Here is a 16,674-nt window from a genome sequence, read left to right as displayed (position 1 = left end):
AGAGATTAGAAATGCATGTGAAAACGTCTCAATGTCAATTGCTTTGGAATGAATTCTTCTGTATGAAAAAAAAAATAAAAAAATAATGATTAAAAAACAATAATTGGTAGATGTGGGGGGCATTGCCATTGAGATCTGCCTGATGACTTTATATCCATGCTCAGATGCCTAGAAGCTCAGAAAGTAACCAACTGTGACTAGTAATAATCAGATATTTAGAGATTAGAAATGTATGTGCAAACATCCAATGTCAATTGCATTGAAAAAGAATTTTTCTGTATGAAACTGTGTATTTTAATAATGAAATGGAGATCTTTTTAAAGGTTAAAACATCATTTAACTTATGTCTTATAGGGTTTATACTGAGTACAATATTGTATAACTGTAATAATTCATCTGTAAACCTAAAAATGTACAGCCAATTTTGAAAGAGATGTACCCTAGCTCAGAAAAAGGTTAATGCTGTTGTAATGAAATGCTTCTTCTAATTAAAAAAAAAAAAATGTTAACTACCACAAAAAAAATTAAAAAATCTCAACAAAATTTTGTGTGTGCACAAGTGTATATGTGTACATGTGTGTAGAGGCTGCTTGTCGACACTGTCTTTTCAATGGCTCTCTACTGTATTTTAGACACGGTCTCTTACTGAACCTAGAGCGTGTCAAGTAGCCTGGCCAGCCCCAGCAGCCCCAGAGATCCTCCTATCTCTGCCTCCCAACATGGGAATTACAGGCCTAACCTGACACATCCAGCTTTAATATGTGTGCTGAGGATCCAATCCAGGTTGTCACACTTGCACAACAAGCACTTTATTGACTGAGCTATCTCCCCATGTCTGTCTTAATAAAATTGTTTAAATATTGAAATGTTCTCAAGTTTGGGGTAATTAAATAATGCAAGAGACAGATGTGTAGTTACAAATATATTTACATATATGTAAATTAAACTAAATATATTAATTAAAAGCAAAAACCCTAGATACCTACTACTGTCTTTGTAGACTAAAAGGATGCAGGCCATTATCTTCAGAAATTCAGCAACAACCACCGCTGTAGAAGACAAATAACGAGGGCCCTCCTCTTTTAAAGTTCTGGAATAACGCATGGTTAGAACTAAACTGGTAGTCTGAAAGACCAAAATTCCCAAGGATAGGTATTTTAAGTTTGAGGACATCGTTTTATCTTCATTTGCCTGAAAAAGAAAATAAACAGGGCAAATTAATCAAATAAAAAAATACCAAAACTAATATTCAACAAGAGACTTTAGTTCCAAACAACATCCTATTCTTTCTTTTGTTTTTTGTTTTTTTTTCTTGGGGGGGGGCAGGGTCTCACTATATAGCCATGGCTGGCTTAGAACTGGTCATGTAGACCAGATTGGCCTGGAACTCACAGAAATCTACTTACCTCTGCCTCTGGAATGCTGGGATTAAAGGTGTGTGTCACAACTGGCCATCCTATTTCTAATTGCAATAAAAAGGCCTGGCCCAAAGACAAAGGCACCTGCCAGAAGACTAAATGAAAGGTGAAAAAGACAGGCAAATTGACTAAAGATGTTAGTTTTGAGGGACGACCCAGCAATGAATTCTTAGAGATTTCTGGCTGCCGATGTATTTCACCGAATGCTACAATAATTCACAATTTGAAATTGCCACCAAGTGAAGAACAACAGCAAAATTGCCAAGAAAAACCCAGTTTCTCTAATCAAAGGACAAGGGACTGTAGTCCTGAAGGCTGAAACCATTCCCACTGAATAAATATTGTGTAATCTGTGGGACAGAGCCTTGTTAACCATTCACAACCTAAACCAATGAGAACAGAGGTGGTGACCCTTCCCCTCTCATCAGAGCCTACAAGCTCAGAGACCATGCAGTGAGCCCTAATGACCATTCCTACTATACAAGGAACATCAGCAAAGAGGAGGACTTCCTCTTCCCCAAGTGGCTAACTACTAGTAAAAGAGATCCGGGTAGGAATTGGAGTTTCAAAACACTCAAATGTCCAGGAAACAATTCCAAATGTATACTCATCAAAAAACCAAGACAAATCTTTATTTGGTTGAGTAGCAACAATCAACAGACAACAATGCGAAAAATAACCAAGATGTTAGAATTAACAGACAAGAATTTCAGAGAGGCTCTCATAAAAATGCAGTGATAGGACTGGAGAGAGAGCTCAGCGGTTAAGAGCACTGTTGTGTTCTTGCAGAGGGCCTGGGTTCGATTCCCAGCATCCACATAGTGGCTAACAACTCTCTGTAACTCCAGTTCCAGGGGAATCCAATGCCCTCTTCTGACCGCCCAGGGCATTGCATGACACAGGTGTGCCTACATACATGCAGGCAATACACTCATACACTGAAGGTCATTCTCCCTGACTATATTGCACTGAGGTCAAGGGTTAGAACATAAGACTATGGAAGAAAGGTGCAAACATTCAGTGCACTGTGTCAGATGCTTGTTGACAAGGTACCAAAGAAAAAGGATAATCTTCATGACAAATAGTTCTAGAACAATGTGATATTTGGGTTTTTTTAAAGAAACTACATTTACCTGCTTCATATCAAATACTAACTAGAAATGGCAAATGAACAAATCAAGAAAGGGAAGTGAAGAAAAAAGAAGGGATGGGAGGGGGAGGGAAAGGGCAGGGCAGAAGAGAGAATAGGAAGAAAGCAAAAGGAATGAGTTGTCAGAGGACTGGGGATGCAGTTTAGTGAGAGACTCCTTGCTCAGCATGTGCCAGGGCTCAACTCCTAGCTTTGAAAACAAAAACCTATCATAAAAATTCAAACTATAGCCCAGCACAGTGGCACATGCCTTTAATCCCAGCACTTGGAGGCAGAGGCAGGCTGATCTTTGTGAATTCCAGGCCAGCTAGGGCTACAGAGAGACCCTATCTCAAAAAGACAAAAAAAAAAAAAAAAAAAAAAAAAAAAAAAAAAAAAAGAAAAAAATAAAAATAAAAAAAATTAATAAAAAAAATCATAAGAAAATAAGAAAAAAAAAAAAAAAAAAAAAAAAAAAAAAAAAAAAAAGGAAAAGGAAAAAATTCAAATTACAAATATTTAATAAGAAAATTCTGAAGAAACTCATAATCATGTAGAAAGAAGGATCTCTCAGGCCAGATACAAAAAAGCATTAGCATTATCCACAAATGAAAAAAGCACATGTTGGATGTATCAAAAAATTTAAAGACTCTTCAAAAAAAACTAGAGACCCTGGGTTAAGGTAAGAAGTGAGAATCAATTCCTGAAAGTTGGCCTCTTATCTCTCTCTCGATATACACACATACCCCAAACAAAAAGTTTGGTAAAACAGAAACAAAAATCAGGGCTGGAAATGTAGCTCAGTTACAAGAATCCTTGCCTAGTGTACACAAAGCCCTGGCTTAGATCCCTAACACTGTATAAACCAAAGAGGTACCTATCTATGACCTCATGGGGACAGGAGGATCAGAAGTTCAAGGTCATTCTCGGCTACATAGTGAGTTTGAAAACACTGCCTTTCATGTGACCTGGCAATTCTATTTTTTTTAAGTGTACCAAGAAATCCAAAAAGTTATGTTCACACAAACATCTATTTAGGAATGTTCACTTTCCTGTATAGTTTGTTTTTAACATACAGAAATGAAATAACTCAGATACCTATCAGTAAGTGAATGACATCAAGTCAGTGGTATACTACTTAGCAATATAAAAAGAAAAAAAAGCTAATACATAATAGAAAATGATGTTTAAAACATACTGAAGCAAAAAAAAATCTAGAGAAAACAGTATATACTATCTAATCCCATTTGTATAAAATCCCCCAAAAGGCAAAACTAATCTGTAATGGTAAATGCAAACTTATGAGTTTCTGCAGCAAAGAACTGAACTGAGGGATGCCTGTAAAGGGAGAGTGAAGTTTGACAGTGATGGGAATATTCTGGGTAGTAGTTATAGAACTCCATTTATTTCTCAGAAATCACTGAATGAAAGTTAAAGTGGGTACACTTTACTGTATGTGACTAAACTTCAATTAAGCCCACTTAAAGAATGAACTGTGGAGGCCACACTGCCCGTTAGCACTTCCCATTAGAGTTGTTTCTGACTGTAGAGTCTGGATTAATGCCAGGAACAGGGACATTCTGTCATTGTGTTCCTCATTCAATTCTCCTTTCCATGATTCCATCTTCCACCTCAAATTCTGTGAATCTGAACTTTTTATAGTGTATCTCTTTACAACTCTGATGACCAGCTACTACTTAGGGTACAAGATACATAGTCATTTATTCCTTTAACTACTAACTACTAAAATAGGACAGAATCAAGCAGATTCAACAACTTTTTTGTTTAATTAAATTAAGTAATTATTTATTTTTGATCTTTTTGAGACAAGGTCTCCCTGTAGCCCCAGCTGGATTGGAACTCACTATGTAGACCAGGCTGGCCTTAAACTCACAGAGATCCATCCACCTGCCAGATTTAACAATTTTTAATGCCAACATCAAGCTAAATACCATATTTACAGAGAAAACTATTCAAGAAAATGAAAGTGCTGCTCACAAAATTTAGCAATTCCTACCTACATCCAAATATACCCCAAACATGAACAATGCCACATTATGAATATAAGGATAACAATTTTAGTGGTGAAATATATATATATATATATACACACATACACGTTCACCACTAAATATACACACATAAAACCATTGGAGATATCAGTCATTTCATTTTAATGTCAGAGATAAAAATGAAACAATATCCTTCTTTGCTATGCATGACTATTCACTCTTACAGGAAAGAACACAGACTTATTTTGTTTTGTTTTTGTGAGACAGGGTCTCCCTGTAGCCTCAGCTGGCCTAGAACTCTCTATGTAAACCAGGCTGGCCTCAATATTACATTTCTGCCTGCCTCCCACCTGCCAAGTGTTGGGATTAAAGGTGTGCACCACCAAGTCCAGTCACACAGACTTCTTTATTAAGCCTCTCTTTTGCCTATTTTTAAATTACTGAGTTCTACTTTCTACATTATGAAAATTCTCTGGAGAATTTTCTTAACCTCTGATGGCTCAGAGGTTAAGAACACTGGTTGTTCTCACAGAAGACCTGGGTTCGAATCCCAGAACCCACATGGCAGCTAACAACTGTCCGTAACTCCACTCCCAGAGGATCCGACAGCCTCTTCTGACCTCCACGGGCATTGCATGGCACGGGTGTACTTACCTACATGCAGGCAATACATACATACAGATAAAATAAAAATAATAAATAAAATATTTTTTAAGAATAGGCAAAAGATACTTTACCAATAAAGATAAATAAACAGATAATACTACTTCAGTGGTAGAATCCTTTCGTAGTATGCATGAGGTCCTAGGTGCAATCCCCAGGACTGCACATGCACAAGCACATATGTGCATGCACACACACACTGTAATGCATATATATCATTAATATACACTTCCATCTTCTCCCAAATTAACCAGGATTTCTAAGATATTAGCTATATTACAAATATGCATTCAGTTCTGAAATATTCAAAATAGCATAAACTAATCACTTCTAGTCATCTTTTTAGATACTGTCTCAGTAGAATAACAGGCTTTATACACAAACCTAAAGATTCTACTGACCATACATTGGTAAACCACTGAAAGTAACACTGATGTTCAGATTTGTCTATAAGGACCTGAGACAGTATCTGTGCTTTTTTGATAAATGTCTGCATCTATTAACAGTCAAAAGGTTAGATGTTTAGTCAGTGTTTTCAAACTATAATAAAGTCAGATGTGGGGTTATATATCTGTAATGCCAACATTCCAGAGCCTAAGGCAGAAAGACCTTTAGTATGAGGCCTATCTGGGCTACAGAGCAAGGTGCTATCTCAAAAAAAAAAAAAAAAGCCAATGAGGATGACTCAGCAGATAAAGGCATTTGCTGTGCAGGCCTGAATCAACCCCTAACCCCATACAGGTGAAAGTGACAAAGTTGTCCTCTGATGGCCACACATGTGCTGTGGCATGCACCCACATAATAATTTTTAAAAATACAACAACAAAATACTCAAACAGAGATTTAAAAGACTAAATATTGGAGCTGGGCTTTGTGGGGCACACCTTTAATCCCAATCACTGGGGAGGCAGAGGAAGGTGGATATCTGTGAGTTCAAGGCCAGTCTGGTCTATATACCGAGTTCCAGGTCAGCTAGGGCTACAGAGAGATCCTGTCTCAAAAAGGCCAAAGAGAGGGAGAGAGAGAGAGAGAGGGAGAGGGAGGGAGGGAGGGAGGGAGAGAGAGACAGACTAAATATTTTAAAAGGTTGAAAATCAATTTCCTTCTATTGCAAAAACAACCAAATTTCTATTATAATTTTAGAGTGAGTGATATTTACATTTTCTAAACACTAATTCTGAAGCAAACATACTCCCTTAGTACAATATAATAGTCTACTAGAAGTCAATGACATAACAGAGCAGGTATGAAAACACAAGCTGGGTGAGTGATGTAGGCTGTAATCTCAGCACTCAGGAGGCTGAGGCAGCAGGGTTGCTACAAAGTGAGTTGGAGGCCAGTGTGGGTTCTATTGTAAAATCCTGCCTATGTCACACACATGTGCATGTACAATTAACTAGTGTCCTACAAATGTAAGTTCACATGAGATACTAGCCCAAAACAATACTTGGTATAAAAAACAACCCTCTTAAGGTTTTTCAAAATAAATGAACAGAAAAAGCAAATACAAGCTGGGGTGTGGTGCTGTAGGTAATCCCAGCATTCAGGAGGCAAAGACAGGCAGATCTCTGTGAGTCAGCTGGCTCTACATACTGAGTTCCAGGCCAACCAGGGCTACGTATTGGGACCCTGTCTCAAAAAACAAAAAGCACCACAAACAAAAGCAAGCATATTCAGAAATGCTAAGCTTAGTTGCTATTTTGTGCTCATCATCCTCCATGATACCAGAACTTTACAAACTAGAACTTGTAGCTGTACATTAAGGACAAAATTCATCACAAGAGATGTGATTCCTTATACTGGGATTTATATTTCTTCTATCTCAAAAGCATATGGTGGCCAGGTATGGTAGCACAGGTCTTTAGTCCAAGCAATCAGGAGGCAGAGGCAGGCAAATCTCTGTTAATTCAAGGACAGCCTGGTCTACACAGGGACCTCCAGGGCCTTCAGAGATACATAGCAAGACTCTGTCTTAAAAAACCAAACCAAGCCAGGCATGGTGGCACACACCTTTAATCCCAGCACTTGGGAGGCAGAGGCAGGCAGATCTCTGTGAGTTCGAGGCCAGCCTGGTCTACATAGTGAGTTCTGGGACAGCTGGGGCTATAGGGAGACCCCTTCTAAAAAAAAAAAAAAAAAAAAAAAAAAAAAAAAAAAAAAGTAAATATGGTACTCAAACAACCCACCCACCAAATAATATTCTGTTATTGAAATACATAATAATCTTGTGGAAAAATCCAAAAATATTTTTTATAAATGAAAGAAATAAATTAATTCATGGTATTGACATGATAAGTTTTGATTCTAACACCAAAATAGTCACTTATGCTAAATTATAGTTCACTAGGGGGTAGGAAGTCAGATATTTTTGTTGTTTGTAAGCAGAATCTCATTATGTAGCCCAGCAATCCTTCTGCCCAAGTGCTGGGATTATATTCATGTCACTACTCTGAGCCCTAGTTGACTCTTAGGTGCTCAAGAAACGTTCAATGACATTTTTTTAAACTTGTTTTGCGATGCTGTAGATAGAACCCAGAGCCTTGTACATGCTAGCCAAGAACTCTACCGTCAAGCCACAATCACATCCTTAGCCAAGGCTTTATAGCATACAAGTTCCTATTACCTTCTAAGTTAAACAAGTTTTCATTGATTCTCACTTGCCTTTCTTCCTCGAAGTGTTATTATGTGTCTGTTTATATAAGACAATATCACCTGTAATATCACCTGTATGTAAGTTACAGTTCTGTCAATTTTTAACTTGTTCTTTCAAAGACTACAGAATCTCCATTATTCAAGTAAAATCAAGTCTTCAAATATTTCTTTAACTATATAAATACAAAACCTATTTGTATTCCAATTTGTAGATAAAAATGTTCAGTGTTATTATAGGATCTTAGATCCTGTATTCTGCATATTTGTATAATCTCTGTATCCTAACACATAAATATATGCTTAAGGATTGTACTATGCTAGATAGTATCCCCATAAAATATCATGCCCTGATCCCTGGAACTTGAAAATGTTTCCTTACTTGGAAAAGGTTATGGAAAGGGAACCTTCTCTATGTTCAAATTGAAGGTGAAATTAGGAATCATGAGGGGCTGGAGAGATGGTTCAACGGTTAAGAACACTGGCTGATATTATAGAGGACTTGGGTTTTGTTCCCAACATCACATGGCTAATTCAACCATCTGAAACTCTAGTTCTAGGGGATCGGATACCTCTTCTGGCCTCCATGAGCACTGCACATATATGGTACACTTAACATACATGCAGGTAAAACATTCATACACATAAAATTGAAAAAAAAAATCTTGCCAGGCCTGGTGGTACATGCCTTTAATCCCAGCACTGGGAGGCAGAGGCAGGCAGATCTCTGTGAGTTCAAGGCCAGCCTGGTCTACATTGTGAGTTTCAGGTCAGCTGGGGCTATAGGGAGAGCCTGTCTCAAAAAGACCCCCCTGCCCCAAATAAACTTCAAGTCAGGCATGATGGTATAGACTTGTAATGCCCGGGAGGATCAGGAAGAGTTCAAAGTTTTCCTTGGTTTCAGAATGAATCTGAAACCAGCCTGGGGGAGGGAGGGAGGGAGGGAGGGAATGACATTTAGAAAGTTGAGATAGGCTAGGTGTGGTATAATCCCAGCACTTGGGAGTCAGAAGCAGAATGGCCACAACTTTGAATCCAGTCTGGTCTACACATGCAGTTTCAGGCCAGACAGAGAGCTACATAGTGAGACCTAGTTTCAAAAAATATAAAATATAGAAAAGAATACACAAGAATCTAGTGAACTACACAGTGAATAATACTGTACCTTTTATTTGAAATTTGTAAAGAGAGTGGCTCTCAAGAGTTGGACCCCTCCAAATACATATAAATGGGAACTGTGTATAGTAATAGATAATTTGAGGATACATATGCATATCAAATCATTACAGCATGTACCTGTGTATGCAATTTTTACTTGTTAGTAATACCTCAATAAAGCTAAAATACAATTTTTTAATGAGAGAATTCCTGGGAATGGTGATATATGCCTATAATCTTAGGAGACTGAAGCAGGAAGTTTGCAAGTTTAAGATAAGTCTAGGCTATATAGTGAGATTCTGTCTCAAAAAAAGAGAAAGAGGAGCTGGAGAGACAGCTCTGTGGTTAAGAGTACTGGCTGCTTGTGTAGAGAACATGGGTTCAGTTCCCAGCACCCACATAGCAGCTAATAATCACCTATAACTCCAGCTCCAGGGGATCCAATGCCTCCTCTGGCCTCTGAGGGCACTGCATGCACAGGGTCTGAACAAACAGTCCCACACATAAATAAAATAAACTTTTTTTTTTAACTTAAGGGCTAGCCAGGCAGGTGGTGCATTCCTATAGTCCCAGCATTTGGGTGGCAGAGGCAGGCCAATCTGCGTGAGATCCAGGCCAGCCTGGTCTACATAGCCAGTTCTAGAACAACTGGGACCACAAGGAGATGCTGTCTCCACAAGGAGATGCTGTCTCAAAAAATAAAAAGCAAGCAAACAAAACAATTTAAGGGTTGGAGAGATGCCTATGCATACTACTCCTGCAGAAGACCAGAGTTCAGTTCCCAGCACCCATATCAGATGTATCTGATCACCTGTAATCTAGCTCCAGAGATCCAAAGCCTCCTGCTTCTGTGGTACCTGCACTCCCACGCACACACTGCACTCCACCCCCATATACATAATTCAAAATAGTAAAATGTTTAAAAACTTTAAAGAGAAAAAGAGCTCTAGATACACAAGAGAGGGTAATGAGAAGGAACAGAGACTTGAAGATGTTAGTTTTAAACATTGGAGTCATGAAGGCACAAACCAAGGAATGCTGGTAGTCACCAGCACTGGAAGAGAAAAAGAACAGATGCCAATAAAAGCAAGCAAAGGGCATCAGATCCCCTGGAACCGGAGTTACAGACAGCTATTAGCCGCCATGTGGGTACTGAGATTCAAACCAGGTCTTCTGCAAGAGCAGCCAGTGCTCTTAACTACTGATTCATCTCTTTAGCCCTAAAGTCTGTTATTTTTTTTTAAATAAGTTAATTTTTGTTTTTAATGTTCATGTCTGGTTAGGAAGAAAGTGCTTAACATCATAGAAGACAGCTGGTAAAAAATAAAGCTTCAGGGGGTGGCAGAGTACTCAAGGGTAAAGTGAGTGCTTAGCACACATAGGACCCTGGGTTCCATAAATAAATACAAACATACACACATGCATACAGATGCACATAAAACAATTAAGTTTCAGTACTTAAAGACTCAATCAGTTATCAGAACTGATTGTGAGTCATCTGATATGGATGCTAGGAATTGAACTCTGGTCTTCTGCAAGAGCAGTATGCATAAGCCATTTCTCTAGTCCTTAAATTGTTTGTTTGTTTGCTTTTTGCTTTTGTTTTTAGAAACAGCATCTCCCTGATCAGGATACATGGATTAACTCCCTGCACGTAATATTTGCTCAATAAATACTTTAAATAAATGTGGATCAGTAATAAAACAAGGATAAAAAAATGAATGAGAAATTTCTTCACCTAACCTCTCATGGAAAACCCAAAGCACATTCACTTTGTTCATGGGTATCAGAGGGAAGTCACCAAGGTTACAAAGTTACAGAGACATTACAAAATAATTCACTATTATTACCCATGCTGGATAGAACCTAATGCCTCACCATACTAGGCAGGCACTCTATCACTGAGCTATATCACTAGCCTTTTTTTTTAAACTACAACTTTCTAAACATGAAATTGCAGTACCTCCACACATACAAGTAAACCTATAGCCTCAGTTTATATACACTATGATCTTAAGTGCTTAAACTCTGTAGAAAACAAATCATTTTAATTATGCTTATTCCATTTTTACTGTTCAAGTCCCTTATCACTGTGCCTGCTAGCTGAAGTAGCAGACTTCAGACTCTTCCAACCCAAACTTATCCTCCAAACCACAGGTGTAAAATAAAATAAAATGTAGGTTTGATCAGATTCCTTCCCCGTTTGTAAAGCTCAACTGACTCTTTAACAAATAGAAGATACAGCCCCTCATAATTTGGTCTTAACCTAAATTTCCTGTCATAAACTACTGCCTATCTATAACCCATTCTTTCATGTATTTGAATAAATATTTGTCTCTCTTTAAAAAAAAAAACCCTTCCTGGAAGACTCAGGAAACTTCACTAAGAGTATTTTTGAGTCCTATAAGCTATGAAGACCTACCAGTAAAGAAGAGTGAGTGCATTTCTTTCTTTCCCCCCCTTCTTTTTGGCAGTACTGGGGCTCAAAGCCAGGTTTGCTGCATGCCAGGCAAGTGATCTACACTGAGCAGTTCCCTGGTAGGTTGAGTCCTTCCCCTACTACACTCCCATGCCATTTTACACATGTCCTTTTGTAAGACCACTCACAAATTTTATCAGACTAACTGGCCGACACACAAACATTTCCTTCTTTTTTTATTTCCTTTATCTCCTTACCAGCACCTGTCACGTACTGGGCACTTACTCTGTGTTGGATTTACAAAAGGCTACATAAACGCCACAATATCAAAACCTTCCAGAGAAAATAATCTCTTTGTGAATTAATTCTTTCTCAAGGGCTCTGGTGCATTCAGAATTCAGGGCAGTAAGGCTTTTGACAGGTCTTTCTATACATAAAAGATAACTCAGGGTGTGGTGGCTTTAATCCCACCACTCAAGAGGCAGGAGGCAGACAGATCTCTGTGAGATGGAGGCCAGCCTGGTCTACATAGTGAGTTCTAGGTTAACTGGGGCTACAGGGAGACCCTGTCTTAATAGTGAGACCCTGTCTCAAAACATTGATTGTACCATCTACCCAGCCATTCATTTAGCATATTAAGTTCCTACTAAGTAAAAGGCACACGTCTGAGGATTCAAATGACATCCACTTCAAACATAAGTGAAGCAGCATGGGTAGGGACCAGGGCAAATTTCTCGGCCTGGGTGACATTCAACAGTCTTATCTATAAAATGAGACCAATAATAATTGTCCTACTTCAGATACATACATATATATATATGTGTGTGTGTATGTATATATGTTCCTCTTTTTGAAGCAGGGTCTCCCTGTAGTCACAGCTGGCCTGAAACTCACTATGTAGACCAGGATGGCCTCCACTTCACAGAGATCTGCCTACCTCTGTCTCCCAAGTGCTAGGATTAAAGGTGTGCACCACCAAGCCCAGAGATTTAGTAATAGGATCACATGAGGCACCAAAATGTGAAATGGAAAGGCACTTTCAAATATAAGGTCATTAATAAAAATCTGATACAAGGTTACATATCAGGAGTGATACTTATCTCCAAAAACACAGTAAGAGAGTTTGTTTCATTACATCATTTAATATAACAAAAGTTTAATCAACAGTCTGTGTATCAGCTGGACTTGGTGGCTAACATCTGAAATCTGAGCACCGAAGATGTTGAGGCAGTAGGAACACTATGACTTTGAAGTCAGCTTGGGCTACAGAGTAAGTTCCAGGCTAGCCAGGCCTACTCAGGGAGACCCAGTCTCAAAAAACAGGAAACAAACTGGGCATGGTACTTCACATCAGAACACTACAGCAGTAGAGGCAGGCAGATCAGCGTGAATTCAAGGCCAGTCTGGTGTCTACATAGTGAGTTCCAGGCTCACAAGGGCTACTTAGTGAGACCTTGTGTATTTTTTTTAATGTGTATGAGTGTATATTGCCTGCATGTATGCAAATGTACCTGTGTCATGAGGAGGTCAGAAGAGGGTGTCAGATCCCCTGGAACTGAAGTTACAGATGGCTGTTAGCCACCATGTGGGTACTAGGAACGGAACGCCATTAACCACTCTTAACCACTGAGCCATTTCTCCAGTCCCAAGACCCTGTCTTAAAAGTCTACATATCGACGGGTGTGGCGGCACATGCCTTTAATTCTAGCACTCAGGACGCCTTTAATTCTAGCACTCAGGACACCTTTAATCCTAGCACTCGGGAGGCAGAAGCTGGTAGATCTCTGTGAGTTCAAGGCCAGACTAGTCTATATGGTGAGGTCCAGGCAAGGTGGGGCTACAGGGAGACCCTGTCTCAAAAAAAGATTTTTTAAAAAGTCTACATATCATGATAGTGTGCTCAAGTACTAAATTGCTAAAAAATTTTAAAGGCACAATTACTTTCTTTAGAGAGCTTACATTCTAAGAGAGATAATAAATTTCTCACAGTCATAGTACAAAGTAAATTTAGCAAATATAGGATTTTTTTTCTTTTTGGTCTTTTTGAGACAGGGTCTCTGTAGCCCCAGCTGGCCTAGAACTCACTTTGTAGACCAGGCTGGCCTTGAACTCACAGAGATCCGCCTGCCTCTGCCTCCCGAGTGCTGGGATTAAAGGAGTATGCCACCATACCCAGCACAAATATAGGATTTATAAGCCCAGCACATAATATGTTCTTGACATAAAGATTTTAGAAAGCATCATAAGGAAGAGGTGGCATTTCAGGCACTGAAGAACACTACAAAGACAGTAAGGCCTTCTTTATAGAGGGTAGGTAAGCAGACAATACATTAAAAAAAAAATCCCACTTCAAATTCAAATTAGGCCAGGGGAGATGGCTCACACCTGTCATCCTAACATTCCAGAGATCGATGCCGATGCCGGAAGGCTGCCACAGTTAGAGGCCAGTTTGGGCTACTTAGTGAGTTTCACACCAGTTCTGGTGTGAAACTGTCTCATTACAAATGAATAAATTAAAAAAAAAATATATATATATATATAGGCATTCAATGAGTTTTCTAAAAACACAGAAAGTGTGGGATAAAGTACTTTTCATTGTTTTGGGTTTTTTTTTGAGGTGGGGGATGTTTGAGACTAGGTCTCACTCTAGCCCCAGCCGGCCAAGGAACTGGCTATGTAGACTACGTTGGCCTTGAACTCAGAGATCCATCTGCCTCTGTGCTAGGATTAAAGGTGTGTGCCACCATACCCAGCCAGATAAAGTTCTTTATAAAAGAGAGTCACAGTGGGTCATATTGATTGAATTAATGGAAGGGCTTACATTTTGAACAGCTCCCTAAATTATTTAAAATTTATTCTAGGCTGGGGGTACAGCTTAGGGGCAAGTATGCCCTAGGTTCTGTCCCCAGAACCAATAGATAAATGAATAAATAAACAGTCACTCTGAGAGAAGAATTTCAAGAGGGAAATTAAACCTTTGGCTTTAAAAAGCAATTACACCAGCCAGGCGTGGTGGCGCACGCCTTTAATCCCAGTACTTGGGAGGCAGAGGCGGATCTTTGTGAGTTCAAGGCCAGCCTGGTCTACATAGTGAATTCCAGGACAGCTGGGGCTACAGGGAGACCCTGTCTCAAAAAGACCAAAAATAAAAAAGCAATTACAAAGAACTAAAGGAACAGCTCAGTCCAATATTCCCACTGGATTCCATTTCCAGGAGAGAGAGAGAGAGAGAGAGAGAGAGAGAAAGAAGACAAAATAGTAGTTGAAAGGAGGGAGGGAGACTGGCTAAAAGCAAGTCCAGTTTGTTAGTTATTGGTACAGAACAAGGAGAAGAGGCCAGAAGATAGAAGAGTCCACTTAGCAAAGGCAGTGGAAATTTAAAAGGGGAATAAAGTCAGAGTCAGAAATGTAACCTCACAAATTGTTCACTTAAAAGGAGACAACCAGTGTTTGTACCAATGGAAGTAAGCCCACCATGTGCGAAACTACCCAACGTCTAACTATCAAAGTCAAATACTAGTAACACTTAACTTTGGTGCCATTTCAAATACTGCAGTTCATGGAATGTAAGTTGCTTGCTAAAATAAGGCCCATTATTCCAGGACATATTCTTTAATTTATTTGAACTAACCTTGAACTAGAGGAAAGTTTAGCTGGTTTAAATAAAAATGTCATTGAAATACTGAAAAGAGGCAGCTAACACACACACCCTCTGACAAAGACAGCCAGACATACACACACATACAGAGACACAAAGATACACAGACACACACACACACACACACACACACAGAGAGAGAGAGATAGAGAGAGAGAGAGAGGCACACTCTGATGGGAATCGTCCACAGTCTCAGACAACCCTTGCCTCCTGCTAGCCTTACCAAGGGCACCCTTTCCATTTCTTGAAGTCCCTGCAGGTCCCTGGGCACAAGGTCCTCGTCGGGCGCATCCGTCTTCACCCCAGGGTCACAGGCTGAGCGGGAGCTCAGGGGACAGTCACTGAAGGAGTGACTGGCCGCTAGCCTGGCCCCCTAAGTCACTGGGCCTGGCTCTCAGGCACACTGCCGATTCCATGCCCTGCCACACCCCTCTCCTCGGGACCTTTTCCTCCTCCACCCAGTACATTCCTGCACGTCCCGGCTGGAGCTACAAGGTGCCCCTTCATCGGCCCCTGGGCTTCAGGTCTCCGCGGTGCCCGGGTCTCCCGGCATCCCCCTCCGCCCACCCCGGGCCGCCTGCAGCCCCGGTCCAAGCAACGCGCACCCCCGGACCAGCGCCCTCAGCTCACCCGCCGCGCTGCTCGGCCAGCTGCCCGCACTGGAGCCCGAGGCTCCGCGACGCCGGACGCCCCAGGCTGCCGAGCTCTCCGGGTCCGCCGAACCCTCTGCCCCGCAGCGCCGCCAGCTCTCGCCGCCGCTCCTGCCACCTCGGTGCGGCCCAGGCGTTTCCGGGTTCCCGCGGTCCGGTCAGCCAAAGGCTCCGGCTTCCGCCTGGGCCCCGACACATGCGGTTCCCCGCTCGGCTCCGGTGGCCCCAGCTTCGCGCTCGCAGCCGTGTCCCCAAGGCGACCACACCCGAGCTGCACCTCAGGCAGTTCGAGGGACCCTAGAGCCTCGTCCCGGGACCAGAAAGGGTGATTGTCGCCGCAGACCTCGGCCGGATTGTCTGGCTGCCGAAAGCTGCTAGGTGATCCCAGGCTTAAGGAAGGGCAAAGTCCTTTGGGGCAAAGGACCCTGATACCTAGAGGCGGATCTTGGCTTCAAAAAATGACCATTAATGACCTGAAAACAAGATTAGCCCTGGTGCATGTTACCAACCACACAGCCTGGGAGCTCGTTCAGTTAGAAATGACCCCTGCCCCCGCCCTGACTGAGACCTAGAGACACAGAGGAACCCAAAATGGACTTGTCACTAAACAGAGAGAAAGGGGGCAGAGAGAGACCCTTATGGAAGAGCGATTTGCCTTTTCCTATCTGCACGGATCGCATACACATTGCTTTTTAAGGGCTTTCCAATATCGTTGTTGAAAGTCTTCTAACCACTACACACTGCTGGCAATGGACAGGTTTGATTATGGAATACAGCAGAATCACTGCCTTTCCTGTTACTGTAAGGCTAGAAGAATTAAGCCTTTGCTTCTTCGTATTGCAAACGAAAAGTATGCTTGAGAGAAGCACAGAAACAGAGCAAGGGAGGCTGGAGAGATGACTTAGAGGTTAAGAGCAT

The 16,674-nt window shown here is 40.8% G+C and overlaps 1 protein-coding gene across 2 annotated transcripts in view; it reads right to left on the bottom strand.

Annotated features, from left to right (window-relative positions):
* The window catches only part of Slc35a3 (solute carrier family 35 member A3), a 42,430-nt gene extending 26,286 nt beyond the window's left edge, over positions 1-16,144 (bottom strand). Inside the window, exons 1-2 of one of the 2 annotated variants that reach the window (XM_008833694.3) lie at positions 15,737-16,144; positions 987-1,191 (exon numbers count right to left, since the gene is read on the bottom strand). In XM_008833694.3, the coding sequence (XP_008831916.1) occupies positions 987-1,173 (187 nt within the window). In that variant the 5' untranslated portion in view covers positions 1,174-1,191; positions 15,737-16,144. Of the gene's footprint in view, positions 1-986; positions 1,192-15,329; positions 15,472-15,736 lie in introns of those variants that run through there. The other variant, XM_029563840.1, reaches the window with a different exon arrangement.
* Positions 16,145-16,674: the final 530 nt, after the last annotated feature.

The sequence above is a fragment of the Nannospalax galili genome, unplaced genomic scaffold (assembly GCF_000622305.1).
Source record: "Nannospalax galili isolate Female #2095 unplaced genomic scaffold, S.galili_v1.0 scaffold255, whole genome shotgun sequence".
In the NCBI taxonomy this organism is placed as follows: Eukaryota; Metazoa; Chordata; class Mammalia; order Rodentia; family Spalacidae; genus Nannospalax; species Nannospalax galili.
Note: the sequence above shows the minus strand (reverse complement) of the source record. Positions and strands in the feature narration are given on the sequence as shown.